General features: G+C 67.1%; 6 protein-coding genes across 7 annotated transcripts in view; 2 read left to right on the forward strand and 4 right to left on the reverse strand.

Moving 5' to 3' along the window:
* The window catches only part of NPLOC4 (NPL4 homolog, ubiquitin recognition factor), a 29,842-nt gene extending 23,280 nt beyond the window's left edge, over window positions 1-6,562 (reverse strand). The window contains exons 1-4 of the mRNA XM_080561058.1: window positions 6,404-6,562; window positions 5,037-5,117; window positions 2,938-3,050; window positions 1,593-1,772 (exon numbers count right to left, since the gene is read on the reverse strand). Of these exons, the coding sequence (XP_080417184.1) occupies window positions 1,593-1,772; window positions 2,938-3,050; window positions 5,037-5,117; window positions 6,404-6,418 (389 nt within the window). The 5' untranslated portion in view covers window positions 6,419-6,562. The remainder of the gene's footprint in view (window positions 1-1,592; window positions 1,773-2,937; window positions 3,051-5,036; window positions 5,118-6,403) is intronic.
* Window positions 6,563-6,938: 376 nt separating this feature from the next.
* TSPAN10 (tetraspanin 10) lies at window positions 6,939-8,989 on the forward strand. The gene is made up of 3 exons (XM_080561068.1): window positions 6,939-7,193; window positions 7,602-8,197; window positions 8,288-8,989. Exons 1-3 carry the CDS (start codon window positions 7,107-7,109, stop codon window positions 8,592-8,594), a joined length of 990 nt encoding a protein of 329 aa, XP_080417194.1. The 5' UTR covers window positions 6,939-7,106; the 3' UTR covers window positions 8,595-8,989.
* On the reverse strand, window positions 8,912-9,446 carry PDE6G (phosphodiesterase 6G; the record flags this gene model as incomplete). Its single annotated transcript, XM_080561075.1, has 3 exons — window positions 8,912-9,044; window positions 9,151-9,191; window positions 9,301-9,446. The coding sequence occupies 3 exons, from the start codon at window positions 9,444-9,446 to the stop codon at window positions 8,968-8,970; spliced, it is 264 nt and encodes an 87-aa protein (XP_080417201.1). The 3' UTR covers window positions 8,912-8,967.
* On the reverse strand, window positions 9,181-14,258 carry OXLD1 (oxidoreductase like domain containing 1). The gene is made up of 3 exons (XM_080561074.1): window positions 14,155-14,258; window positions 10,310-12,575; window positions 9,181-9,521 (listed from the first exon to the last, which is right to left on the reverse strand). The coding sequence occupies exons 1-2, from the start codon at window positions 14,206-14,208 to the stop codon at window positions 12,207-12,209; spliced, it is 423 nt and encodes a 140-aa protein (XP_080417200.1). The 5' UTR covers window positions 14,209-14,258; the 3' UTR covers window positions 9,181-9,521; window positions 10,310-12,206.
* Window positions 14,259-14,359: 101 nt separating this feature from the next.
* On the forward strand, window positions 14,360-17,010 carry CCDC137 (coiled-coil domain containing 137). The gene is made up of 6 exons (XM_080561073.1): window positions 14,360-14,593; window positions 15,407-15,537; window positions 15,646-15,856; window positions 16,183-16,265; window positions 16,362-16,441; window positions 16,554-17,010. Exons 1-6 carry the CDS (start codon window positions 14,412-14,414, stop codon window positions 16,737-16,739), a joined length of 873 nt encoding a protein of 290 aa, XP_080417199.1. The 5' UTR covers window positions 14,360-14,411; the 3' UTR covers window positions 16,740-17,010.
* Window positions 17,011-18,852: 1,842 nt separating this feature from the next.
* Window positions 18,853-26,203, reverse strand: GPRC5C (G protein-coupled receptor class C group 5 member C). 2 transcript variants are annotated; one of them, XM_080561063.1, is made up of 5 exons: window positions 24,873-26,203; window positions 20,790-21,849; window positions 20,244-20,338; window positions 19,809-19,955; window positions 18,853-19,622 (listed from the first exon to the last, which is right to left on the reverse strand). In XM_080561063.1, the coding sequence occupies exons 2-5, from the start codon at window positions 21,805-21,807 to the stop codon at window positions 19,590-19,592; spliced, it is 1,293 nt and encodes a 430-aa protein (XP_080417189.1). In that variant the 5' UTR covers window positions 21,808-21,849; window positions 24,873-26,203; the 3' UTR covers window positions 18,853-19,589. The 2 variants fall into 2 exon arrangements, with proteins under 2 accessions (XP_080417189.1, XP_080417188.1); XM_080561062.1 differs by lacking the exon at window positions 24,873-26,203 and adding an exon at window positions 23,075-24,851.
* Window positions 26,204-26,209: the final 6 nt, after the last annotated feature.

Raw genomic sequence — 26,209 nt, forward strand, 5'->3', positions numbered from 1 at the left:
CGAACGCCAGCATCCCTTCACGTTTAGATTGATATGCACTCACAAATACAGGAACAAGCCCAGACACACGCTTTTTATCATAAATATCCGCCACTGGGCTTTGGCTCCCTGCTAAGAACAATACCTTCACTTATTCTTTTGAAAAATGTGGTCAAGTTAAAGACGATGTTTTTGCCACGGAGTGGTGGGTTTTGCCTTTATTGTTTCAATAACGCGACGTTTCCCTCATTTATCATCAGCCTGAAAAGGTTAGATAGGATTTTCCCCGTAAAGGCTACGTCCCTCCAAACTCCCTTGCTGCTGCAGCACCAAAGATAAACCATATGGAAGACGACACAATGGGGCAGGGTGAGCTCTTCTGTCTTAGAAAGAATTCCTGGTTGCCTTTAAAATTTTTACGCAAGCCCTTTCAGGAGCTGCTTTGCAGAGGGGCCTAGCCCCAAGCCAACAACCAGTACAGCCGTCAGGCCAGGAGCCAACTGGGACGTTGTTAACAATGAGCCACAAAAAACAACCATGCAGACAGAGGACATTTTAGCAGCATCGGTGCAGATTTATGGGGGTATTAAGTCACCATTGTATTATTGCTTGCACAAAAATACAAGCTGCTTTGTTTATCTAAGCCTCTCGCAGCGAAGTTTTGGCAAAGTTACACTTTGCTGCGTTTCTGCGAGCAAAATGGACTCCCCGGTTTCACGGAAAGGTTAAGAAAGGCACGTGACGGAAAGGAAGCCAAAAACCAAGAGGAGGCAGGGACCCGAGTCCAAATTCCACATCTCTGACACTGGATGAGGCTTCCACTCATTCCCCTCACTTCTTTAGTTTTTCCTTTATAGGGAGTGGCTGGGTGTGAAGACACAGAAGGGCTCCCGCTCGGGACACCCTTGGCGACGTGCCTCACGCACAGCTCAGCGCTGCGCGGGGCCGCCTCGGCTGCCCCAGCAGGGAGAGGTGCGGGGCAGCCGGGGAAGGCACGAGAGCTCCGAGCTCTGCTCTGGCAGAGGAGCCGCCGGCGATTCACAAACCAAACCCAGCCTCGATGCTTTATCGCCTCTCACGCGAGGTGGGGACCTGGCCCTGCTGCTCCACACGCCTGTCACCTCGGGACCAGCTAGCGGGGAGCCGCATGTTGGGACCAGATGGGACAGAAGCTGCCAGGGCCTTGCGAAGCAGCGTGCCACACACGCAGCACGAGCCGGCGCTTCCCCACGGCACCAGCTGCCAGGACATCCCGGGGAAGAATTCAAAGTATTCCTTTTAATCTGGAGCTCCAAATGTTTTGAGAGCACAAAATATACGATCGCAAGTCCCCTAACAGGGGCCACCTTGATCAAAACAATAGATGCTCTGAATGAGTCCTTCCTGGCAAAGACCCTGGAGTTTTGGTATCTGCTTCCTTCCTCAGCTCGCCAGAGCCTCAGTTTAACCTTGCAGGACAATGGCGAGAGCTGTTTTCCCTTGTGAACGTTTCAAAGGCAGCGAGGGATAAAGCAACGGCTCGGGCGGCAGTTCCCAGAGCGCGCTTCCTGGCGAGATGTCACCGCCTGGGGAGGCGCAGATGCGCCGGCAGCAAAGCAGCCCGCAGTACTTACAGCTGCTGGTCTCGATTTCGGTAAATCTTCCCGTCCTGTTTGATCAGATACTGGTCGATGTCATCTTCCACCACCTGGGGGGCCCCCACAGGCCGCGGGCTTTGCGAGACAGAGGTGTCCATGGTCTCTGAGGAAGAGCCCGCTGGGCTCGAGGGGTAGAGAAACAGCATATCGCCATGCCTGTGGGTGCGCAAGAACAACACGCGGGCGTCAGTCGGGCACAGGCTTTGCCTCCAGCCAGACTGGGGTGGGAACCCAGGCGAGAAGCCACGCGCTGTGCTCTGGCAGCTGGAAAGGCTCACGCTCCGCCCTCTCCACCATCCCCTTTCACCAGGGACTGAGCTACGCCAGATCTTCACCCTGACCACCTGGAGGAATCGGCCCCTTTGCGCTACGCAGCGCGGGAAACGCTGCGTGCTTGGCTTGCTGCACGTCACAAACCACATCCGCGTCCACGCACACCCTCAGCGCCTGCTTCTGGGCAGCAAAGCCCCCGAACCACGGAGCAGCGCGTGACTTATCGCGGGCTGCAGACTAGCAAATGTGGCTCTCCTAAGCCCTTCCATGAGCTACCTTTCTTCCGCTCCAGGCATTTGCACAACGACAACTTTCCATCGGCAAAGGCCAAGAGAAAAGGACAAAGGAAAAAGTGGAAGGAGCCCACGGAGAGAGGCAACAGCTCCACCAGGGAAAGGGGCTAACGTGGATCCTGCGCACGTTGTCACAGCCCTCCCAGGGCAGCTGCCAGTGCTGCGACGCTCAAGTGAGAAGCTGCACACGGCAGTAACAGCTCTGATATTTTAAGTCGGTTTAACATCGTTCTTGATATTAACAGAACAAAGGCATTCCCAACCAAACACAAGGGGCGTGCACCACGTGGCACCTCCGACCTCCCTAGGGACCTGGCTACGACAGGAGCAGGAGAACGGGAACCCTGGCTTCTGCGCAGGGGGTTATCAGACCGGCACTGAGGCAGGAAAAAAAACCACCCAAAGCGTAGCGTGAGCAAGAGCAGGGATGAGGGAGCTCGCTGCGGGCTGCGAAAGAGCAAACAGGAGGCCTGGTGCTGCCTCCCCGCCTGCAAGCAGAAGGCAAGAAGAGAGCTAAGAAACGGCTGCCACGGCCCAACGCCTCGTCAGTTTGCTCACCCCCCGGCTCTGCACGTCAGCCAAGCTCGCCTCTTCGAGTAGCTGCTGAGCGACTTCTGAAAGCTGAGGCCTGCTGTAAGGTGATAGCGCCTGCTGCTGCCCAGCTCGGGGGGGGGGAGTTCAGACAGGCTGAGAGCAGAGGCACCCTGTTGTACAAAGCTCCCCCTTCACCCCCAGCACTCCCTGTCAGGACTCACTTGATTTTCAGTAAGTTGAGGGATTTGTTTTGTGATGCTGTGATCTCTCCTGTCCTGTTTCTATTGGTGTAGACAGAAAACCCATTATTCCTGAAACCAAATTCTTTTGCAACCTGAAAGAGAAAGAATGGCAAAGTTTAAGATACCTCGCACCCCAGGTCAGATGCTGAAAGCTGCTCAGAGCAAGCGCTAAGTCCGGGGAACTTCTATTGCAAAAGCTTAGCTGAATTCATCCTCATTGCTGAAGAGCACAGGGAAACTGAGAAAAACAGAAACACTTTGTAACACAAGCAATTCGTCAAAAAAGCAACTTAAACAGAAAGTGTATCTCGCTCCTACGACGTGAATACAGTGTAATACCTAAATCTGGGCAAGCGCTGTAACAACCTGGGGGGAGCCATCCTCTCTGTCACCCCAGTGCTCTCACTCCAGCCTTGCCAGCACGCACCGCACTCTGCTCTCGTCTTCCTACGACCAGGATTTCCTGGCCCAGACCTTTGTCTCCGATGAGATGGCAGACTTCACCGGCGCTTTTGGACGAGACAAATCTCACAGCACTTTAACAAAAGGCTCCAGCTCCCAGCTCGACACTAACCACGGCGTACCTGAGAGCTTACACTTTTATTATCCAATAGGGCGTGCTCCAAAAGACAAAGAACCATGATCAAGGAGCCCCTCGGTTTGAAATGTGCCTTTCCGCACACTTCAGCAACGTCAGGAAAGCTGTACAGCAAGAGGACAGCGGGCTCCGGGACTAAAGCTCTGCCAAAGATTAGCAAATGTTGCACCGCGAGGAAAGCTGCACTCGCAGAAGGACCCACCCGAGCCACCCTCCCACCGCCAGAATGTGTCTGTGAATTTCCCCGCAGTCATCCAGGAGGAGATCCGAGCTGACTGCAAGCACGGAAGCAGCAACGTAACGCCTCTTTAACTGCAGCTATCCAGCTAAAAGTGAAATCCACCGTACCGATTCATATTTCAGCATTAAAATCCACGGCTATTAACGTGCACAGACCTTCTGTGATGAAAGAGAAAAGCTGCGAACCCCGTATCAGGAAAGAAACCCAAGCATTTCTTTTATTCAGCTCTGCGCGAGGATGCACGTCTCCCCGGATCAGCAGACAATTTTAGTGAGGGCCGATGCTTTTGTTCCAACGGTCGCTGCAAGCACAACTGTTCCCTGCTCCCTCCGGTAACAGGAGCCCCTGAAACCGAGCAGCGCGTTCTGTGCAGGTTCCAGAGGATTTGAAAGCACAAAAACTTCCTCCTTGGGTGGGACTGTTCAGAGTGCAGCGGGTATCTCTGACCCAGCCCCAAAAGCCATCAGGATTTTGCTTGGTGAGGAGGGGATGGCTGCTGTGGTCTGGGCCCAAGCGTCAAACAAATCAAGTGACCTAAAAACAGAACGTCTCGGTCTGCTCCCCTTCCTCCTTGCAGGGGGAAAGCTGACCAGGATGGCCCTTCTCTTACGAAGGAAAGAAATCCTCACTTCGGGGTTTCAGGAGGGGAGGAAACGGAGAGCTGCTCGCTCCCAAACAGCAAACCTTACACAGCGAGCAGCTGCGGCAAACCAGAGAGCGAGCTGCGGCCACCTCCCAGCCTGACAGCCCCAACCCTCGCCGTGCTCCTCACGCTTCGGGGTGGAAACCTTCCCCAGAAGGTCCCGGAGGCCCTCAGATCGCTTCACAAACTCGCCTTAATCACCTGCCTGCTCTCTCCAGAACGATAACGGGACCCCAGCAGCACGCAGAACGCACCCGAATGGCACGCAAAGCACAAACCACGCAGCTGAATTGCAGCTGGGATCACGCCGAAGAGGCCGACCCCTCGCAGCAGGGTTCGGTTATCAAACAGCCTCCCTGGGCTGCTCTCAGCCTGGGCTCCCCCAACCGCCGTGCCTCTGGGGGAACACGAAACGCCCGTCCCGCCCCAGGAAAGCTCCCACCCCAAGGATCCCAACTGAAAAGCCGATACGTTTCCTTCTTTAAATTGGTTATTTATCCCTCTGGATACACTCCGAGGAATCTAGTTTCAGCTCTATCAATAAAAACAGCTTTTTTTTCCCCGGCCCGGCCGGAACGCGGCGAGGGCTCGGCTACCTTCTTGAGGAACGTGGCCACGGTCTCGCGCTTGGTGGCCGTGATGCGCTTCACCCCTTCTGGCGACTGCACGCGGATGATCTGCGGGGAGAAGAGGACAGCCCCCGTTAGCTGCGGGGACACGGAGCCCGCCCCGTGCTCGCGGCTCGCTCCAGCGCGGTGAATTCCCCCCGCCCGGGCTTCTAACGCCGCTCCCCATCAGAGCGCAACAACGCAGGGAAGTCATTCCGCCTGGGTGGCGCTGCACGGCCGGGGGCTGCACGCCGAAGGATTAATTACCCTCATGGACGAGGTCCAGCGAGAAGCTGGCAGGGAAAAAAAAAAAACGCTAACGCTGCTTTTTTTTTGGTCAGAGCTCTGCCCTCGGACGCCGAACTGAACTTTCAGAAGAAAGGTGAATCAGAGCTTCTCCGGGAGGGACTCACCCAGCGCCACACACACCGGCCGGACCGGTGCTGACGGGCCCCCGCGAGGTCGTTACGCCTCAGCCCTCGTTAGTGGCATGCAAATTGCACGGCTAACGAAGGGACGCAGAGAGTTAACATCTCATATTGCCTTCTAACGAAGAGACACAAAGCCAGGAAACATTCTGCGTTGCTTTTGGTGAAGCGTTAAGTCGGAAGTGGGGAAAAACGGCAACTTTGGGGGGTAAAAAATGGAAATATAAACAAAAATTGGGCATGGGAGCGGTAAAAAGGGGGAAGCAGCGAACGTAAACACTGCTGTCCTCACGCTCCCTGCTGAAGTTTGAAGTCCGAGGTGGGGAGAAAATGGCAACTTTGGAGGGGAGAAATATAAAAATATAAATAAAAACTGGGCACGGGAGGTGGTAAAAAGGGCCGGGGAAGCAGCGAAAGTAAACACCGGTGTCCTCACGCTCCCTACTGCAGTCTGAAGTCAGAAGTGGGGGGAAAATGGCAACTTTGGAGGGGAGAAATATAAAAATATAAATAAAAACCGGGCACGGGAGGTGGTAAAAAGGGCCGGGGAAGCGGCGAACGTAAACACTGTCTCCCTGGGACCGGGTGAGGGTCCGAGGGAGCAGCGAGGCGTGCCGGCGTCCTGCCAGAAGCCCCCCCCCGGGGGTGCTGACAGGAGGCAGAGGAAGGCCTGAGGTGCCGGGGGGGGGGGGGGGTTAAAAAACCAACACCCAACACTTTGGCGGGGGGGGGGAAGCAGGGGGAAGGCGTCCAAAGCACCGCGGAGCGGTGCTTTGGACGCCTTCCCCCTGCTTCCCCCCCCCCCCCCCAGCTAGACCGTGTGCTGCCCCCCCCCAACACCCCCCCGGGCCTTCCCCGCCGCCCCCCCCCGGATTCTGCTGCCTCATCGCCCCTCCCCCGCCGCCGCCGCCGCCGGGCCCCACTCACGATCGTCTCCGCCATCTCGCCGCCCTTCCGAGCCCCCTCGGCGCTGCCCGGTGCTGCCCAAACGCGTCGTCCCCCCACCCCCACCTCGTTGAGGCCCAGCTCGGCTCCGTTCCCCCCCCCCCCCTCCCCCTCCGCTGCCGCCGCCGCCACCCCCAGGGCCCGGTCCCGGCCCCGCCGCCGCTGCCCGAGCGCTTCAGGCCGCCGGGTGGGCCCCGGAACCCGGCCCTCGCGTTCCGGTGCACAAAGGTTCCTAGGCGGGGCGGTCCGCCGCGGCACCGTTCCCCCACGGATGTGCGGTGCAACGGCGTAACCCGCCCCCCTCAACCGCAGCGCTTGTTTTTTTGTTCCGGATACAAACAGTCCCCCCTTCCTCCTCTTCCTCCTCTTCCTCCTCCTCCTCATCTTCCTACTCCTCTTCCCTCTTCCTCCCCCCACACGTGGGGGGAGCCCCCACGGGGCTCAGAAAACCATGGGGTGGGCTCAGCTGGGGCGTGGGTCCTTGTCCCCTCCTCACCCCCACTGCCCCTCTAATGGTGGCTCCGGATCCATCCTGCCAAGCCTTCATCACCCGTCAGTGTGGGGGCTGCATGGGGGGGGTCTTGAGTGGGCCCAGCTGTGGTGCTGGGAGCCGCGGCCCTATTTAAGGCCCGGCCGCAGCCTCTCACATGATGGGAGCGTGACTGCAGCAGCCCCGGGGAGCAGGATGGCGCCGCTCAGGGAACGGCTGTCCTGGCTCCTCAGACCCCGCAGGGCGGTTGGCAGCGGGGAGAGCAGCCGGCTGCTGCCCCAGGTAACCTGCGGGACCCCCCTGCTGACCCCTGTAGGGTCCTTGGGGTGGCCCTGTGTCCTGGCCCTGGGGGGGCTGGGTGCTTCCTGGGCACCTCTGGGTCCCCAGGGTGCCTACATCCCTGGGGGTCCCCATAGGGATGAGCTGGGGGTCCCTATAAGAGGTAGGGTCTCTGGCAGATCTCCCCCCCATGGCTCCCCATCTGTACAGACCCGGGGGGGTGGACGCAGGGTGCCCCATGCCCAGCTCACCCACATCACATCGGAGCATGGGGTGGCTCTGGGAGCCCCCAGCTGCCTTGTGCTGGTGTACACGGGGGGTGTGAGGGCTGGGGGCCATTACGGGGGTGTTTCTGGGGGTCCGCAGGCCCTGCAGCTGCCACGGGGGCTGTGGCTTGTCTGTCCCACGCAGGCATCCAGGCTGGCGGAGCTGCCCTACCCCTCTGATGATGACAATGATGAAGGCTTGCTGGTGGAGGACACGCACCTTCCTGCGGCCGAGCAGCACCCCGAGGAGTGGTGCCCCGTGCCCCCCAAGCCGGGCGCCTTCAGCCACTGCGTGCGGTACCTGGCCTTCCTCTGGAACCTCCTCTTCCTCCTGCTGGGCCTGCTGGCCCTAGGAGTCGGGGTGTGGGGGCTGCTGGCCAAGGGCTCGCTGCAGCACGAGCGCCTGGCCCTGCTGGGCTCCGACCCCATGCTGCTCTTCGTGCTGGCGGGGCTGGGGGCCAGCGCCGTGTCCCTGGCCGGCTGCCTGGGGGCCCTCCGCTCCAGCGCCTGCCTCCTGCGCTTCTTCGTGGGGGCCGTGCTGGCCTTCGTGGGGCTGGAGGTGCTGGGGGGGCTGCTGCTGTTCGCGGCGCGGCGCCGGCTGCGCGACGCCCTGCGTGCCGCCCTGCTGCTCTGCCTGCTGCACTACCAGCAGGAGCCTGACCTAAGGCTCCTGGTGGACGAGGTACAGCGCGCCCTGAGCTGCTGCGGGCTCGGCTCCTACCGAGACTGGGAGAGCAACCCGTGAGTTGGGGCATGGGGGGGCACGGGGGGGGCCTCCCCGCTGCAGGAGGGCGGCGGGGACTCGGTGATTTCTCCTGGTTCCTCCCGCAGGTACTTCAACTGCAGCGCCCCGGGGGTGCAAGCCTGCAGCGTGCCTGCCTCCTGCTGCCTGGACCCGCTGCAGAACGGCTCCGTCACCAATGACCAGTGCGCCCTGGGGGTCCTGCGCCTCGGGGACATGGAGGCTGCCGGCGTTGTGCACCTGGGGGGCTGCGTGGTGCAGCTCGGAGCCTGGCTCCGCGGCCAGGCCGGCAGCATCGCAACCGGCGCGGCTGTGCTGGTGCTGCTGGAGGCTGCTGGGCTGCTCATGGCGCTGAAGGTGCTTGCGGACATCGCGCCCGGCGGGGTGTGGGGCTGATGGGGGGCTGGCTGCCACCCCGGGGGGGGACACTGCGGGGTTGGGGGTGATGCTGAGCATGGCTGGGGCGCCCTGTGCTCTCCATCTGCCCTCCTTTGTTGCAGACCAGGCTGATGCAACCCAGAATAAACCTCTGCAGAAGCTGAGCCCCAACCGTGTCCGTATCCCATCATTACATCCCCTCCCTGCACCCGTGGCATGAGGAGATGCCTTCCAGCCCCGTCCCTGCCAACCCCAGACCATGACACCAGGCTCCTGCACTCATTTTGGGTTTTAATGAGTATTTTTCCAGGCTGTGCCCTGCTACGCAAATGGGGCAGCTCCTAAACGAACAGTGCTACGGGGCGGGTGGGCTGCGGTGGCCGTGGCCGGCCTAGATGATGCCGTACTGAGCCAGCTCGTGCAGCTCCAGGTGGCTGAAGGCTTCCCAAGGGCAGATCACGGTGATATCTGCGGAGAAGAGAGGCTGCGTCAGCACAACCCCCAGCCCGGCTGCGGCGGCTGTCCCCACAGGGCACCCTGCTGCCGCAGCAGATTTGGGATAGGGACCCCATACCTGTTCCCAGCCCTTCCATGCCCGGGATGTCATCGCCAAACCTGCAAGGGAAGCGAGGGTCTGTCCCCGCTGCACGGCAGCCTGACCTGTGCCACACTGGCACCCCCGTCTGTGACCCCGCATGGGGTCTAGCTGCTCGGCCCCACTCACCCCTGCACCCCCTTCTTGGGTGGCTTGCTCTTGAACTGCCTCGTCTGCCTCTGCTTGAATTTCGGTGGTCCTTTCCGGGGGGTGGCGGGTCCCCCGGTCACCCTCGTGGCCGACTTGATCTCCGGTTTGTGGGGCTCCAGGCTCATGGCTGTGCCGGGGCCAGCAGCCTGCCCCGGGTGGCGGCTGTCCCTGCGGCTCCGGCGTGGGACGGCTCCTCGGACCTGCCGGAGGGGAGATGTGGGGTATGGGGGGGCTCCGGCTGCAGCCCCCTTACCCAGCCCAACCAGCGTGGGGGATGTGCTGTGCCCACCTGGTGCTGGGTGCCCCCACTCCCACCCTGCCCTGAGCCCCCCATCCGCTGCTGATCGGCTTTCTGTGCTGCCCTGGGGGAGAGCCCCCTCCCTCCCCGCAACCTGGAATTAGCCCAGCTCAGAGCCCGCTAATCCCCTTACCCCAAAGGCAACGAAGGGCAGGCTGAGCCCCTGCGCTCGTTGGGCAATGCCCGCGGTCCTTGCCCTCACCCCGGGGTGGATGTGGCACCCCGGGACCCCTCGCTGGCACCACCCCCGGGGTCTGCGCCAAGCCAGGTGTTGAAGGTGCCACCAAGAGCTGGCGGTGGCGCAGCCACCCGCAGGGACCGAGGTGTCCCTTGGGGCTTGTGTGCAGCGGGACGGCGTTCAAGGACGGCGCAGACCCTGGGCTGGCCACGGGGCGTTGGGCAGCCGTGGTTGCGGGGCGGGGGGCTGCAGCCGAGCCAGAAATCCCAGGGCAGCTCCATCCCACGCTGTGCCTCCTGCGGGCACGGCAGCCCCGAGACGTGCCGAGTGCCGGAGATTTTCAGCACCAAGTCCGCTCCAGCTGCGGGCTTGATGGGACCCAGCACGGAGCTGCGGGGTTTGGCTGCGAATTCCGAGCACGGGAGGCAAACGCGGGCTCTGTCTGAGCACCGAGCGACGCAGCCCGAGTGCCAGCATGTCCGGGTGCCCCAGGCAGCAGAGCCGTCACTTACGCAGGGGTTGAAGTCCCCAAGGCCAGCGCTGCTCCGCAGGACTCCCTCCGCTTGCTGCCGCGTGTCCTATGGGTGCTCTGCGTGGCGGCTGGGGGCCGGCAGATTTTATCCTGCCCCGGGGTAATAGGATTAAGTCCCTTCTCCTCAAAGGGGTAATCTGCTGTCCTCCCCCCTGCTCTGCGCCGGGGGGGCTGGCAGCGTGCGTGTGGGGAGGGGGTGCCGGGATTACCGGTGTGGGGACGGGCCGTGTGTCGGCACGGCTGCTCCGGCACGGCCCCGGCCCCGCGGTTTGGGGCAGGAAAAGGCAGCAAAGAGCCCACGGGGGGGGTCCTGCTCTGCCTTGTGAGCCACCCATGCCTTGAGCCATGGGGACGGTGGCTCAGTCCTGCAGAGCATGCTTGGGATGCCACTTGGGGACATGGGCACCAAACGTCCCAGCAGGGCAAGGCCACGGTGCAGCTGCAGAACCGCGCGCCCAAAACCCATCCAGCACGGTGCTGGCACCGAGCACAGCGTGCCGATGGCAGCAGGGGCTGCGGGGTGCTGCTGGGGGGCTCCTGCCGTCCCCATCCCCGTCCCCATCCCGTCAGCTGCACCAAACACGAGGGCCACCAGCTAATCCCAGGTGTCACCGCGGATGTCTTGAGCGTGGGGACAGCCCGAGCACCGCCCGGCCGCGGGCACCCCAGGACAACCGCTCTGATCCTGAGCCCAAAACCCGGGGGAAAGAGGGGCCGGGAGCCCCTGCCCACCCGGCCCTGCAGCTCGGGAGTATCACTCCAAAGCCCGCCGTAATCCCGGCACTAAAGCAATTACAAAAAGGTATAATCTCAGCACACTTTAATTGAACGCCAGCCCCTTCCACCGCTGGCAATTAGCTAGACTTCACCAAATAGGATTACACGGATCCAGGAGCGTTTCACACGGAGCCGGGGGAACCAGCCACCTCTCCAGCAAAGGCCAGGGCCCTGCTGGTAATTACCGCTTCCAGACCGAGCTTCGTTAGCGCTGAGCCTCTCTCGGGGGCAGGCAGTGCCCTTGGCGAGCTCGTCCGGGCGGGACGGGGCCGGATCCTGCCCGGCTCCTGCCGAGGCCACGCGTCAGCGGGCTGAGTCCCTGCTCATCCCGGCGGGATTTAGGGAGGTGACGCCTCAAGGTGAAGTTTAAGGGGTTTTAAGGCAGAGACGAGCGAGGAGGAAGAGGCACCGATACGCACCACGGCGCCGGGCGCGCCGCCCTTGCAGGGCCCACGTGCCCGGGCCGCACGCTGCAAAATCCCGCGGCGGGGGGAGACGGGCACGGAGAGGCCCCCGGGGGGGGGGGGGATGCCTGCCCCCAGCCCTCGGTGCCGAGAAGCCCCTAAGAGGCTTAGCGGGGCGGTGTGACACCGCGCCACGGCCACCACCGCGCTCCTCTCACGCCACCCGAGGCGCTTACGGTTCCGCCGCAAGGACGAGGCAAGGGGAAAATCCCCGCCCTCGGTGTGGGGGAAGTGAAGTCCGGTGGCTTTTTTTTTTTTTTTTAATAAATTTGGTCGGAAACAGAAGTGCTGAGGTGCTAACGGGTCATCTTCTGTTCCTACCCCTGCCGTCAGGGCGGTTCCAGAGTGTTTTATCAATATGGTGACAGGCGCTTGATATATAAATATAAATACACACACACATATACATATAAATATATATATATAAGTATATATAAGTGTGTACGTATATATATATTTATATATATATAAAAGGCTTGAGGGAGCAAAAGCAGCTGGCCCCAGGGGGCACCACGCAGCGTCCCCCCCCCGCCTCAGCCCCCACAAGCGAGCACCCCGAAGAAACCGGGCCCCGACCCCACAAACCGGGCGCCCCAAAGCGGCTCCCGGAGCAGAGCGGGGAGGTTCCGCCGGGGCTCAGTCCTTCTTCGCGCGCAGCCTGATCTCCGTCCGCAGGATCATTTTGATGCTCTCGTCCTGCACGTGCCTCTCGACGGCCGCCAGCGCCCGCTCGCCCCCGTCGCCGTAGTGCTGCAGCAGCCGCTCCACGTGCTCGATCCAGACGCAGTTGGCGCAGCCGCTCATGCAGCAGTTCGTGGGCGGTTCGAGGTCGGGGGGGTGGGAAAAGGGGGGCTCTGCCCCCTCGTCCCCTGGGGTCTCTGCCCGGTGGTTGCTTTCCGGGGGGTCCGAGCCCCCCCTGCTGCCGCTGTCCGTTCCCGGGGTGTCCGAGCGCTTCCGACGGCTGCAGGCGGTGGCGGTGCCCGGGTGGGGGGCTCCGGGGTGCTCCTGCGGGGGGCAGCCCCGTGGTAGTGGTGGCAGTGGCTGGGGGCTGCCCCCCAAAATCCCCCCAGCACCCCCTGACCCTGGCAGCAAGCCCTCCTTGGTGCCCCCAGCCCCACCACCAAACCCCCCTCACCCCCAGACCGTCCCTGCCGTCACACATGGGGTCCTCCTCAGAGCCCCCAGACCCCCGGTGTAGGCACAGCAACCCCAGTGCAGCCCCCAGACCTCCGTGTACAGCCCCCAGACCCCCATGTGCAGCCCTCAGGGGCCTCTGATGCAGCCCCGTGACCCCATGTACAGCCCCCAGACCCTCTTGTGGTACCCCCTGAGCCCCATGCGCAGCCCCCAGACCCCATGTGCTGCCCCGAGACCCCCATGTACAGCCCCCAGAGCCCCCAGTGAGGCTACTGATGCCCCCAGAGCCCCCAGACCTGTGTGTGCAGCCCCCAGACCCCCGTGTACAGCCCTCAGGTGCCTCTGATACAGCCCCCAGACCCCATGTGCAGCCCCCTGACCCCCCTGTACAGCCCCAAGCCGCCCCTATGGAGCCCCCAGACCCCACGTGGAGTCCCTAGACCCCCAAGTGCATCCCCCAGAGCCCCCAGTGCAGCTCCCAAAGCCCCCATTGCTCCCCCAGACCCCCCGGTGCAGCCCACTGACCCCCATATGCAACCCCCAGACCCCCATATGGAGCCCCCTGACCCCGTATAGAGCCCTCAGACCCCCACGTACAGCCCCCAGAGCCCCCAGTGCAGCTCCCAAGCCCCTCGTTGCTCCCCCAGACCTCCATATGCAGCCCCCAGACCCCATACAGAGCCCCCAGACCCCATACAGAGCCCCCAGACCCCCCTGTCCAGCCCCCAGAGCCCCCAATGCAGCCCCCAGAGCCCCCATTGCTCCCCCAGAGCCCCCAGTGCAGCCCCCTGACCCCCATATGCAACCCCCAGGCCTCATGTGGAGCCCCCAGACCCCCCTGTACAGCCCCCAGACCCTCATGTACAGCCCCAAGCCCCCCCTACGGAGCTCCCAGACCCCATGTGGAGCCCCCAGACCCCCAAGTGCAGCACCCAGAGCCCCCGTTGCTCCCCCAGACCCCCCAGTGCAGCCCCCTGACCCCCATATGCAACCCCCAGACCCCATGTGGTGTCCTCAGACCCCCATATGGAGCCCCCTGACCCCGTATAGAGCCCTCAGACCCCCACGTACAGCCCCCAGAGCCACCAGTGCAGCTCCCAAGCCCCTCGTTGCGCCCCCAGACCTCCATATGCAGCCCCCAGACCCCATACAGAGCCCCCAGACCCCCCTGTCCAGCCCCCAGAGCCCCCAATGCAGCCCCCAGAGCCCCCGTTGCTCCCCCAGACCCCGATATGCAGCCCCCAGACCCCCCTGTGCAGCTCCCAAAGCCCCCAGAGCCCCCGTTGCTCCCCCAGACCCCCCCATGCAGCCCCCCCGCCCCCCCCCGCAGCCCCCTTATCCCCCCCCGGCGCAGCCCCCGCCCCTCCGCCCTCCGCCCAAGCCCCGCCCCCGCCCCTTAAGCCCCGCCCCTTTCAGCCCCGCCCCTTTAAGCCCCGCCCCCGCTCACCCCCCGGCGCCCCCCCGCCAGGCCGCGCGCCCCCCGCGCCCCCCGCAGCCACATCCCGCCGCCGCTCCCCGGCAACGGCCCCGCCCCCTCCCCCGCCCGGAGCGGCAGCTCTCGCGCCCAATGGCAGCTCGGCTTCCAAGCGCGGCCGGCCAATGGGATGCGCGGCGGCTGGGCGCGGCCAATGGGGAGCGGGGGGCGGGACCGGGGCGGGAGGGCACCGGGAAGTGGCGGCGGGGTCAGGCCGCGTGCGGGCCGCCATGGGACGGGGACCGAGAGCGGGACCGGGAGCGGGACGGGGGCGCGGAACGGAGAGAGGGGCCGGGACCCGGACCCGGACCCGGACCGGGACCGGGACCGGGATCAGGACCGGGACCGGGAAGGGACGGGGACACAGACCGGCACCGGCCCCGGTCCCGGCCGCCGGCCCGCCCCGCGGCAGGTCAGTGCGGGCGGGGCTGGATGGATGCGGGGCGGGGCCCGGGGCCGGCCAGGGTCTGGATGTGGCCGTGCGTCCCGGTGTCCCCGCGTCCCCATGTCTCGGTGTGCCGGTGTCTTCCCGTCCCGGTGTCCCCTTGTCCCGGTGCCCTGCCATCCCGGTGTCCCCATGTCCCGGGCTGCCAGTGTCCCCGTGTCCCGGTGCCCCCCCAAGTCCCGGTGTCCCGGGGTGACAGTGTCCCCATGTCCCGCTGACCCCGTGTCCCCGTGCCCACATGTCCCGGTGCGACAGGGTGTGCCGGTGCCCTGCCATCCCGGTGTCCCCATATCCCGGGGTGCCGGTGCCCCGATGTCCCGGTGTCCCAGTGTGCCAGTGTCCCCCTACCCCGGTGTCCCGGGGTGCAGATGACCCCGTGTCCCAGTGTCCCCATATCCCGGTGTGCCACTGTGTACCGGTGCCCCCCCATGTCCCGGTGTGCCGGTGTCCCCATGCCCTGGCATCCCGGGGTGCCAGTGACCCCGTGCGACCCCATGTCTAGGTGCAGATGACCCCATGTCCCAGTGTCCCCATATCCCGGTGTGCCATTGTGTACCGGTGCCCCCCCATATCCCGGGGTGCCGGTGACTCCATGTCCTTGTGTCCCTGTGCCCCAGGGTGTCGGTGACGCCGAGTGCCGGTGCCCAGGGGTGCCGGTGTCCCGGTGCCCCCCCGTGCCCACCTCTCCTCCCACCCCGTGGTGCCCCCTGCCCTGGTTTCGCTGCTCCCCCACGCCCTGCCATCACCGGGCTCCGTTGTCCCGGGGCCGTTCTCTCCCAGGAAGCAGAAGGCAGGGGCCAACATGAAGCCCAAGGACCCCGACGAGCAGGAGATCCCCTTCTGCCTGCGGGAGCTCATCCGGAGCCGCGAGGCCATGAAGCACCCCAAAGCCAGGAAGAGGCGGGCGGCAGGTGGGGCGCGGGGGGCTCCAGGCTGCGGAACGGCGCAGGGTCTGCCCCCCCCGGCGTCCCCCATCCCCGTCCCGGCCTGCCCTAACCCCCCCTGCCCGTCTCTCGTAGGGAAGCAGCAGCAGCAGCAGCAGCGCAAGGCGCAGGCGCCCGAAGACATCGCGGTGCCCAAGTTCAGGCGGGGCAAGGGGGAGTCGGAGCACTCCTACATCTGCCGCATGGAGCAGGAGGTGCAGCGCATCCTCTTCCTCACCAAAAACCAGGTGCAGCGGGAGCCCGAGAAGGAGGCGGCGGCGCCGCAGAAGTCCAGGAGAAAGAAAGAGTGAGGGCACGGCCACACGGCACGGCGGGGCGGCGGGGACGAGCCCCGGCCCGGTGCTTTGCCGGGGCCGCGCTGAGTGCCTGGGGGTGGTGCTGCAGGAGGGTGCGGAGGGCTCTGAGGTCTCGGCTCGGCGGGCTGAGCCTCTGAAAGCAGCCCTGGGGCCTGCTTCACCCTCCTGCTGCTGGGCTGCGGGGAGCCTGGTGCCAGGGCAGGGAGGGGAGAGCTGTGGGGGGGGGGGCAGCTTTTGGGGAGATCCGGTGGGGTACAAGGTCCCTCTCCTGCCCCGCTGTCCGCTCACGAGCCCGGGTCGTAACGCGGCTCCCCAGGTTTCAGAACAAGAAGCTGGACAAAGCCCGCAAGAAGAAGGAGGAGAAGAAGGAGGCTTTGCTGGAGAAGAGCCTGTTCCAAGGTGGGGCTGGGGGTGGCACTGGAGGCACGGGGGGAGGTGGGAGCGGGCGGCAGCGGCGTTCCCCCTGCCTGATGCCGGGCCCTGCTCCTCCCTCAGACACGGTGGCGTTCGGCGAGGTGGTGACGGAGCCGCCCACCCTCACCTCGCGGCCCCGGCGCGGGGGCCCCGCAGAGCAGGTGAGCTGCGGGCTGTGGCGCCGAACGCGGCCGGGGCTCCTGCCCCGCGGCCGTGCCCTCGCACCGCTCCGTTCCCTTCGGCCTCCCTGAGCTGCCCCGTCTCTGCCCGCAGGCTGGACGCAAGCGGCTCCTGCTGACACCTCGCCTGGGCCGGGTGCCCCTGGCAGCGCCGGTGTCGCTGGCTCGCCAGCGCATCGTGCAGGAGGAGAGGGCACGCGTCGTCCAGGCCTATCGCGACATCCAGAGGCGCAAACAGCAGTGGAGGGAGGCCCAGGCAGCCCGCGGGGTGCCCGGCTGAGCCCTCCCTGTCCTCCTCCGTCCCGGCGAGGGGGCACAAGAGCCCCCTGGACCCTCATGTGGAGCTGCAGTGGGGTGACAGCCAGCTGGGTGTGCAGCACGGGGGACACGGAAGCCCAGGACTTGAGGGGGGGCGGTTGTCTCAACCCCATGCTGCTGCCCCGACAGCACCCTGGGGCTCACAAGAGCCGTGCAACCTTTCTGGCACCTGCGCCGGAGCCAGGAGGCTCTGGTGCCACGGACCCGTTTGTAGTAAAATGCCATTTTCTGATGGTGCGAGCACGCCTCTGCTTCCCAAACCTTCCTGGCACCGGGGTCCCAGCTGCGCTTCCTTCCTGTGCGGCGGCCGGGAAGGGACGGCGCTGTGCCCGCTGCGTGCCGTGCCGGCAGATGGCAGTCCCCGTGCGTGTCACTGCCGTCACTGCGGGCTGGCAGCGCTGGCACCGTGTGCCCTCTGCTTGGGGCAGGGCCCTCGGCTGGGGCCGTTGTGCCTGGACGTTGCCCATCTGCCTCCCACCCTGGTGCCAGGGAGCGAGCTGAGCCCGGGGACGTGAAGCATCCCGTAGGCTGAGGCTGGGCTCACCACGGTGTCACTGTCCCCCGCCGTCACCCCTCGGGGACACAGCTGAGCCCTCAGTCCTCAGCCATGCTCCCCCTGCCCTCAGCGTCACCACCCCACTCCACATCCCCGCCGTTCCCTGGGCAGGATCGCTGCCACAGCCCCGGCTCCGCACCCAAACCGACCCCACACCGGGGCTGACGCCCCCCCCCCGGTGTCCCCCCCGCTCCCACCCTGAGGACCGGGGACCGCTCCCGGCACGGCGCAGCCCACGTGCGCCTGCGGCCGCTTCACCTGCGCGGCACAAAGGCAGCGCTGTTCGGCCGCCCCGCGCCGCAGCCCCGGCACAAAGCGCTGCCTGTTGCAGCGGGGCCGCCCCGGGCCCTGCGGCTGGCGGCGGCCGGGGGCTCCCGTGGTGCCAGAGGGGTCGGGGCCACCGGTGGCACCGGGGACGGCACGGCTCAAACCAGCCCCGGTGTCCTTGCGCAGGGCTGAATGGGGACAGCGTCCGTGCGCCCTGGTTTTGGGGTGGCTGCTGCTCCCAGGGCTGTCTCCTCTGCATCCCCCCCAGCAAGGCGGTGCTGTACCGCTGCTGGGTGCGTGCTGGGGACGCCGGTGCCCCGTGCGGGTGACCCGGGGACGGCTGCTGCGTGCCCAGCCTGGCTCCAAGCCCTGCTTGCAGGTGGCTGTGCCCCACGGGGGACACGCCGCGTGCCGCGCGGTGCCGGCGGCAGGGAGGAGGGCACGCTGCAGCGGTGACAGCCCTGGGGACCTTGAGCGCCTGGCGCTGCCTGGAGACGTCCCCGCTGCCTGCTGGCGCCAGGTAAACACGGGTGACGCAGCGCGGCCCCGGGGGCGCCGGCAGCTCCCGCAGCAGGGCTGGGCGCCCGCTCCAGCTGCGCACCCCGGTAGCACCCGTGGATGTCCCCGGCCTTTGGGCGCCGACCCCTGCCGGGGCTGTGCCACGTCCCCGCAGCCGGTGGCGTTCCCAATAGCAGGAGGGAAGGCGCTGGCACAGCCGGGACACGGCGTGTGTGCCAAACTCCCGTGCGGGCACGGTGCTCTCAAGGAGAGCGGGTCACCCGCCTCCCCCAGCCACCGCCACGGAGCCATTTGAGGCCCTGAATAATTCATGGCGCTGCCGCTCGCTCGGCCACAGGCTTCCTGCCTGGCAGGAGAAATCGCTGCGGAGGGGAAAGGCAATCCGAGCAGGAGAAACCGCCCCCGACCTTGGCACGTCCTCCGTGCCGTGCCGCTTCCCGCCGGGCAGCCCATCTGCCCGCGGGCTGCCGGTCCGTGCCGCCCACCCTGCGCGGTGCCGAGCCTGCCAGCTCCTGGCACGGCCGCCCCGTCTGCAGCCTGGCCCTAGCGCAGGCACCCCGGGGTGCCCAGGGAACGCGATCCCGGCCGGGGCCTTGCCTTATCCCCTTGGGGGCCGCGGGGCTGAGCGCAATGGCACAAAGGTGGAAGCCCTTGGCCACGGCACGGCCGGTGATGGAGCAGCGCAGCCGGGCACCCCTCGTCCCCATCGTGTGCCACCTGCTACAGCACCGCGTAGGAAAACTCAACTTTAATAGGTCTGACCTGAAAAAAGGGGAGAGGAAGAACCAACGAGGGAGCCAGGAGGAGGGAGGGGGCCCAGCTCCGTCGATGCCCCCCCGAGGGTGATCCCCGAGCCCGGCGCGGGGAGAAGGGCGGAGGGGGAAGGCACCGAGAAGGCGGCCGGAGCCGCGGGGGGAGGCCACCGGGTGCCGGGACCCAGAGCGTCCCCCCCATCCCCTGGTGAAGGGGAAACTGAGGCACAGCGGGGTCAGCACTGGGAGAGCTTGGGGACGGCTCGAGGTCCAGCACGAAGGGGCGCAGCGCCCAGTCCGTGCCGTGGGCTCGCCTGCGCTTGGCTCAGCGCCTGGTGAGGCTCGTGGGGGGGCAGCAAGAAACCGGGGCTCAGCGCCGGGGCAGCCGCCCCGTGCCCCTGGCTGTCCGGCAGCAGTGTCCCTGGCCCCAAGGGGACGGGTGTCTCGTGAAGGCAGCAGTGGGGTGGCTTGGGGTGGCCCTGCAGGAGCCGGTCCTCGCGGCGGGGTGGGCAGCGGGGACGAGGGGAGCCGGGCAGAGCAGGCAGCTTGCGGGTGCCACGGCCGGGCGGCAGGGCGCTGGCTCCGGGGCCACATCCAGGAGTCCCCAGCTCAGGAACCAGCTCTGACGGGGGGCGGATGTACGAGGCGGGGAGGGACGAGACCTCAGAGGATCGGGACGGCAGGGCCGTGGCTGTGCTGGCGTTGTGGGACCTGGGCTTCACCACCGGTTCCTGCTGTACGGGGACTGCACCTACGGGCAGAACAGGACGGCGCCGGGCAGGCGTGACGGCACGGCACGCAGCGGCATCACCCTGGTGCCTGTCATCCCCACCCCTGCCCTCCCACGGGAGACGTCAAGGCACGGAAAGACTTTGTACCTGGGCGGGAGCCCAACCCTGCTGCCCCCCTCCCCGGCTCTCGTTGCTCATTAACCCACCTGGCTGCTCCTCCCGTCCCGCTGTGCCGCGGCGTGCCGGGCCTGCACGGCGAAGGCGTCCTCGGCTCGCAGCGTGGAGCTGGCGCTGCCCGCGGCAGGGCTGGCGGCGGTGGCGCGGGGCAGGATCATGTCGTAGGGACCTTCGCTCTGCGGGGGAAAATGGGTCCGTGGGGGCACCGGGAGCACCCCCAGCCCGCGGGCGCACTCCCTGTGGGGTCCTGGGGAGCAGCGTGGCATGGGGGGGACCCTCCCCAGCGCCCCATTACAGCACCCCTGGGCAGCCCATCCCGGCACAGTGCTCAGGTTCCCCCAGTGCCCCGCATCCTGGCCCCATCCCAGCCGCCCGTTATCAACCGGCCCGGTAAAAGCCATCGGCTAGGTAAAAGCCATCGGCTACGGGGAAGCGGCCGCCTCCGGAGAGGCGAGGGCTCTTACCGGCCCCTTGTGCATCAGAGCCATCTCCGTGGGCTGGTAGACGCTGGTCAGCAGCTGCCCGTTGTAGCCGCTGTACGGGGACACCGGCTTCTTGGCTGCAAAGAGACGGGGACGGTGAAAATGGGGGGGCTCACGCCCCTGTCACCGCCCCCACCCCACCCGCGGCCTCGTTAGCAGGTTTAATGAGCAGCCAGCTGCTCTGCGCCCTTCCCGGGGGGTGGGAGGGACGTCCCCGGGGTTTGCATCACTGCGGGGTGGGGGGCACCGCCCCGTGTTATTGTAGGGTCTCCCGAGCGCCGGCGCTCGGCGACACGTCCTCCTTTAGGAAGAAGCACGGCGCAGCGCCCGCCCCGGGGCGGAGGGCCGGGAGCCGCGGGCACCCCACGCCGGGGAGGGGAGCACCCCCGGAGCGGGTGAGCTCAGCCTAAACTGGTAAACCCAGCCCGGCGTGTTTTTGGGAGCCACAACAATCGCAGGCATCGTTCCCAGCCGCCCGGGCGCGTCGCAGCAGACGTCTCGCGGCCCCGTGTCGCACCCGGTGCCTACCGAAGGAGGGCTCGTCCATGGAGAAGGCTTTGTTCTCCACGAACATGCTCTGCGACTTCTGCTCCTTCAGGATGGTCTCGTAGCCCACCCCGCGCGTGGGGTAGCCGTCATCCTCGTAGGCTTGCTCAGGGCCCCGCCGCGTCACGTGCGTCACCTCGGGGATGACGTAGAGGAGGATGAAGGCGCAGGCGTTGGCCACCAGTGCGATGGCCAGCGTGGGGTCGTCCCAGCCGGGCTTTTTGCCTGCATGCTGGTTCCCGTAGAGGTACATGGCCGTCCACGCCACCCAGATGGCCATGGAGAAGCCGGTGGTGGCCAGGATGAAGGCGCCGTGCTTCCTCCAGCGCGTGTAGCGGCCGCAGAGCGCCGGCCAGGCGGTGCCGAAGGCGGCCACCAGCAGGACCATGACGTAGATGAGCGCCAGGACGAAGTCGGCGTCCGCCAGCACGCAGGGGTCTGCGGGGCCGCTCTCCCGCCGCGCCACGGTGATGGTGAGCCACTCGGCGTTGATGATGACCTCCACCAGGGTGAGGAGCAGGGCCACCACCAGCGTCACCCAGCCCCGCGGGCCCTGGTTCCTCCGCGCCAGGAAGTTGAGGGCGACGGCGTGCGCCAGCAGGCAGGAGAAGCAGATGCCGAAGAGGACGCCGAAGAGGAAGCGGCGGGAGGCGCAGGTGGAGAAGTTCGGCCCCACGATGAAGTCAAACGTCAGGCAGAACAGCCCGAACGTGCCCAGCATGAAGAAGACCTGCGTGGCCACCAGGCTCTTCTTCTGAGGGTCCTGCACGAAGGGCAGGCTGGCCACCAGCACGATGGTGAGCACGAAGCTGGTCACCACGCCGAGGCTGGCCACGGCCTCCACCGCGATGCCCCAGGCCGCCGAGAGGTCGCAGAGGTTGTAGTAGAGGGAGGAGAGGTCCTTGCCGCAGCCCGCCGGGGGGGTGCTCTGGGCACGGCCCGCGGGCAGCAGGGCCAGCAGGACGCAGGCGGCCGCGGGCAGCACCGCCACAGCACCCATCCTGCACCGCGGGGCGGGCGCTGAGCGGGGCGTCCACGGACCCTGCGGGAAAGAGGAGGCGTTACGGGGCGCTGCCTGTGCCATGTCCGGGAGTTGGAGCACCCTGCCCACAGTCCCCGGTCAGGCATCTCCTGCTGGACCGTGGCTGGCGATGGGGTCCCGGTGAGCCCGGTCTGTGCCAGCACCACGCCGCAGCCCCGAGCAGCTCCGGGTGCCCCCGGACGGACGCACACCTCCCAGCCCTCCTTGCCTGGACGCAGCACCGTGCCCGCTGGCTTCCCGGGAGCACCGAGCGCGGGCCGGGGCCAGCCGCAGAGGTACCGCTCGGGGACGGGTCGGTCCCCTTGGCACGGCACTGCGCGCCGCACGTTCCCCTTTCCACTTCTCCTGTCCCACTTCCCTCCTGTGGCTCCGGGCACTGACCCAGCACAGGTCCCGTGTTTGGCCCCACTCAGCAGAGCTCCCCGCCGCACGCAGCCGCAGCCTGGCACGGCCCGGCACGGTGCGGCACGGCACGGCACGGCATGGCACGGCCCCCTGGGCACAGGGGTCCCTGGCCCTGCTGCCAGCCCCAAGGAGCGTGGGGTGCCCGTGGGAAGGAGGAAGGCGAGGGGAAAGCTGCAGCCCCCTGCGCTCCCCCCAGCCAGAGGGAGGAAACCGGGCAGGAAACCTGCGACAAGGTCACCTCGGGGCTGGGACGGGGGCGGTCGGGGGCCCCACGTCGCTGCCCCCATCTCTGCGCCCCCCCAAGCCCCCTCCTGGGGCCAGGCACCCCCCGGTGTCCGGGCTCTGCTCAGCCCCACCAAGCCGGAGCCACCCCATGAGATGGGGACGGGGCACCGGTACCGGCGGGGGGTGGGAAACAGCCCCTGCCGCCCCCGGCCCGGCCGGTGCCCCCCGCCCCTCGCAGTCCCCCCGCGCCCCCGAGCGGTGCCGGCCCCAAACTCGCCCGGAGCCTCCCCAACTTTGCGGCCAGGAGAGCCCCCGGGTGGACGGGTCCCGGTGCCGGTCCCATTTTCGCTCCTGGTGTCGGTCCCGGTCCCATTTGTGTTCCCGGTCCCGGTGCCGGTGCCGGTCCCATTTGCTCTCCTGGTCCCGGTGCCGGTGCCGGTCCCACTTCCCCTCCCGGTGCCCGTCCCGGTGCCGCTCCCGGTTGGGCTCCCGGTCCCGTTTACGCCCCCGGTGCCGGTTCCCGTCCCGTTCGGGTCCATCCCGGTGCCGGTGCCGCCCAGCCCCGCAGGTTTCACCCCCTCCCTGCCCCTCTCACCGGCTCCAGCGCCCGGTGTCCCGGCGGCTCCGCTCCGCTCCGCGCCGAGCCCCGAGCCCGCAGCCCCGTGCGCGCCTGCCCGGCCCGGCCCGGCCCCTCCCCGAGGTGCGCCGCTGCCGGGGGGGCGCGTCCGGGACCTGCCCCAGCGCACCGGGCTGGGGGGGGAGGGGGGCACCCACCGGGGGCTGGGGTGGGGGCACCCACCGGGGGCTGTCCCCAGACGGAGGGGACAGAACCGGGGCGAGGGGGCAGAGCTGGGTGGGAGCGGGGCGGGAGCCCCCCCCCTCCCCGAGCACCGGTGCGATGAGCGTGCGGGGGCTCAGCCCCCGGGGGCTCCTTGGGGTGACGGGGCCAGAACCGGGGTGGCCTCACCGACCGGGGGGGGCTCTGCACCGGGCGCTCGCTGCGGTGCTGGGCCCCGTAACCGAAGGCGAGCAGCCCCGCGGCGGGGGCCCGAGGGGCCTCCCGGAGGAATGTCAGCTGGCGGCTGAGCCCTTGGCAGGGCTCGGCGGCCCCGGGAGAGGCCTGCAGCCGGCGAGGGGCTGGGGGCCAGGGCAGCCCCATCCCGGGGGTTCGGTGGTCCTGGGAGCGGGGCTGGGAGCGGGGCTGACCCAGCACCCACGGCTTGGCCAGGGCACCCCGCAGCCACCGCGTCCCCTGGGGCTCGGGGATGGGGAAGAGCCGTGGGAGGCTCGGGGCACCCCGGGGACCTGTGGCCCTGCTGGCCCCGGAGGAGGTTTCCAGGCAGGCGCTGCTATTTTGGGAGGGTGAAGCAAGAGGGTGAAGGATGCAGCCCAAAGTTCAGCACGCCGCTGCCGGGTCCTCCCCCAGCCTGGGCTGGGACGAAAACAATCCGAGCAGACGGGGAGGCAGAGCCGGGGCTGGCAGCACCGTGGCACGGGGGGTGGCACCGCGGGGACGGGGTAGCACATCGGGGATGGGTGCTGCACCCACAGCCACCGTCCCTCCTGCCCTCTTTTTCCCTAAAGAGCGCTTGGCTGCAGTGCCACACCGGGGCAGGCTCGTCCCTGCCTGCGGGGGGGGGGCATGCACCTCCTGTGTGCCCTCGCACGGGCACAGGAGCAGGGCTGCGGGGCCGCACAACGGGGCTCCGCTGCCTCCTCCCCGTGGCCTCTTTGTGCCTCAGTTTCCCCAGGGAGTCGGGTTCAGCCTTGGCTCAGCGGCGCCGAGAGCGGGGGCCGGCTTCCCCAGCGCCCCCGCTGCCCCCGACCCGTGCTGCAGAGGCCAGGCTGCACGCGGCTTCCTGCCGCGCTTCCTTCCGCTCACGGCGCGTTCCCGGCGGCTGCCTGGCCCGAGCCCCCACTCCCCCCCTCTCCTCTGAGGCCGCCGGCCAGCATCCATCCTGCCGAGGCCACCCCGTGGTGCCCGGTGCTGGCCCATATGTGCCCACCACGTCGGGTTGTTGCCCCCCCCCACCCCCCGTCCCCAAGCTTTCCACCCCCGGTTTCTCAGGAGGGGTTTTTGTAGGTCCTACAGGAACACCCCGCTGGGGAGGCAGCCGGGGGGGGTAAGTTGGGTGCGATGCTGCCATGTGCCGGCAGCGTTGCAGGGCCGGTCCCATGGCGTTGGGCACCCGGCGCAGCCCTTTCGGTGCCCTGGCCGGGCTGGGGGGCGACGTCCCCGGTGGCAGGGCTGGCAGAGCCGGACCCTGGCGGCACAGCAGCTGCGGCGAGGGGCTGGGGGGCAGCGCGGCACAGCCAGGGAGCCGCGCCAGGCTTCCTTGCGGGGAGAGCTTCCGAAAACATCGCCACGCCGGGCGCATTTTTTCCAGGCTTACCTCTCCTCCAGAGCCACGGGGCCAGGCGGCGGCACGGCGAGCCCAGGCCCAGCTCGGCGGCGGCTCCCGCTCGGCCTCACCTTGGCGAAGGTGAGGGCCCTACCTGGGGGGCCGGGGGGGGGGCCTCGTGCTCGCCCTCCCCGGCTGCCTCCCTGCCGCTGCTGTTTACGCCGGGGCTGGGGAGCTGTTTTCCATCCGAGCCGGTTCTGTCCAGCAGCGAGCCCCTCTCCGCAGGCGGACGCGGTTAGCACGTTTCCACCTCCCTCTCCAAGTAAATAAGCGCTGCCGAGGGGGGGGCTGGCGGCCGCCCTGGCCTCCGCACGCGGGGCTGGAGCTGGGGCCCAACGCTGCCCCAACGCTGCCCTTCCCGAGCAAGCCCCCCCCCCCCCGCCCCGTGCCCCCCAGCAGCCCCCGGGTGGGCTGTGGGGTGGGAAATCCTGCGGGAGGGCGCGGGGCGGGTGGGAGGCGCTCGCTGCTCGAGTTAATGTCTAATCTGGTCCCGGTCCTGAAATGCCAGAATTAATGGAGCGAGCACCTCCCAGGTACCACCCGCCCCGGCGCGGTTGGGGTTTAACCCTGTCGGCAGGACCGGGGCAGCGGGGGCCGGATCACCCCCGGTGTAAGCGGGTCGGTCTGCCTGGGGGGGGGCTGGAAGGTGCTGGGGGCTGATCCTGCCACAGGGTGCTGGGTGCACGGTGCTGGGTGTGCGGTGGTGCCCGTGTGGGTCAGCCCCACGTCACGGAGCCGCTTTGGGCTCATTTTATGAGCAATGAGGGCCAAGGCAGGCAGGGGCCCCGCTGCCCCCCGTCCCGCCCCGCTCCTGGGCTCAGCAGGGTGGGCACGGGGCAGCCCAAATCCCCCCGGGGCCGGCTGAGCCCCCGCCACCGGGACAGCCCCACGGGTGCCGGTTTATGGGGAATTACAGCGGAAAGGCCGGGATTTTGGGGGGATTACGCTAAGGACTTTATGGGGGAATTAGGGAGGAATGTGGGGCCGCAGGGCTGGCGCTCCGAACCCGGCCGTGCCGGCTGAGTCCGCAGGGTGCTGGGTGCCAGGGTGCTGGGTGTCAGGGTGCTGGGTGCCAGCTCCGCCGGGCGTCCTGTCCCTGCCCTCTGGTGGCAGCTGGGGACAGGCAGGCTGGCACGGTCACACCGCGAGGGTGGCACCTCGTGGGGGGGTGCCCCACGTGGGTCTGGGGGGGATCACAGGATGGGACCCGGCCCCACAGAGCACCCGGGGTGCACTGGGCTGGGCAGGGGGACCCCACATGCAGGGGGTGCTGTGCCCCCGTCCCAGGCAGCCGCACGGAGCTGGACTCAGGCAGATTTTGGTGTGAG

Source organism: Anser brachyrhynchus (assembly GCF_964034855.1).
Source record: "Anser brachyrhynchus genome assembly, chromosome: 18".
NCBI classification, from domain to species: Eukaryota; Metazoa; Chordata; class Aves; order Anseriformes; family Anatidae; genus Anser; species Anser brachyrhynchus.

Coding starts and splice junctions, on each gene's coding strand:
- GPRC5C (XM_080561062.1), bottom strand. CDS start 23,638: ATGGGGCTGCCCTGGCCCCCAGCCCCTCGCCGGCTGCAGGCCTCTCCC. Junction 20,339..20,789: donor CATGGACGAGCCCTCCTTCG/GTAGGCACCGGG, acceptor GTCTCTTTGCAG/CCAAGAAGCCGGTGTCCCCG. Junction 19,956..20,243: donor CTCTGATGCACAAGGGGCCG/GTAAGAGCCCTC, acceptor TTTCCCCCGCAG/AGCGAAGGTCCCTACGACAT.
- CCDC137 (XM_080561073.1), top strand. CDS start 14,412: ATGGGACGGGGACCGAGAGCGGGACCGGGAGCGGGACGGGGGCGCGGA. Junction 15,538..15,645: donor CAGGAAGAGGCGGGCGGCAG/GTGGGGCGCGGG, acceptor CGTCTCTCGTAG/GGAAGCAGCAGCAGCAGCAG. Junction 16,266..16,361: donor GGAGAAGAGCCTGTTCCAAG/GTGGGGCTGGGG, acceptor CTCCTCCCTCAG/ACACGGTGGCGTTCGGCGAG.
- TSPAN10 (XM_080561068.1), top strand. CDS start 7,107: ATGGCGCCGCTCAGGGAACGGCTGTCCTGGCTCCTCAGACCCCGCAGG. Junction 7,194..7,601: donor GCAGCCGGCTGCTGCCCCAG/GTAACCTGCGGG, acceptor TGTCCCACGCAG/GCATCCAGGCTGGCGGAGCT. Junction 8,198..8,287: donor CGAGACTGGGAGAGCAACCC/GTGAGTTGGGGC, acceptor TTCCTCCCGCAG/GTACTTCAACTGCAGCGCCC.
- OXLD1 (XM_080561074.1), bottom strand. CDS start 14,208: ATGTGGCTGCGGGGGGCGCGGGGGGCGCGCGGCCTGGCGGGGGGGCGC. Junction 12,576..14,154: donor TGGCGGGGGGGCGCCGGGGG/GTGAGCGGGGGC, acceptor TGCCCCCCGCAG/GAGCACCCCGGAGCCCCCCA.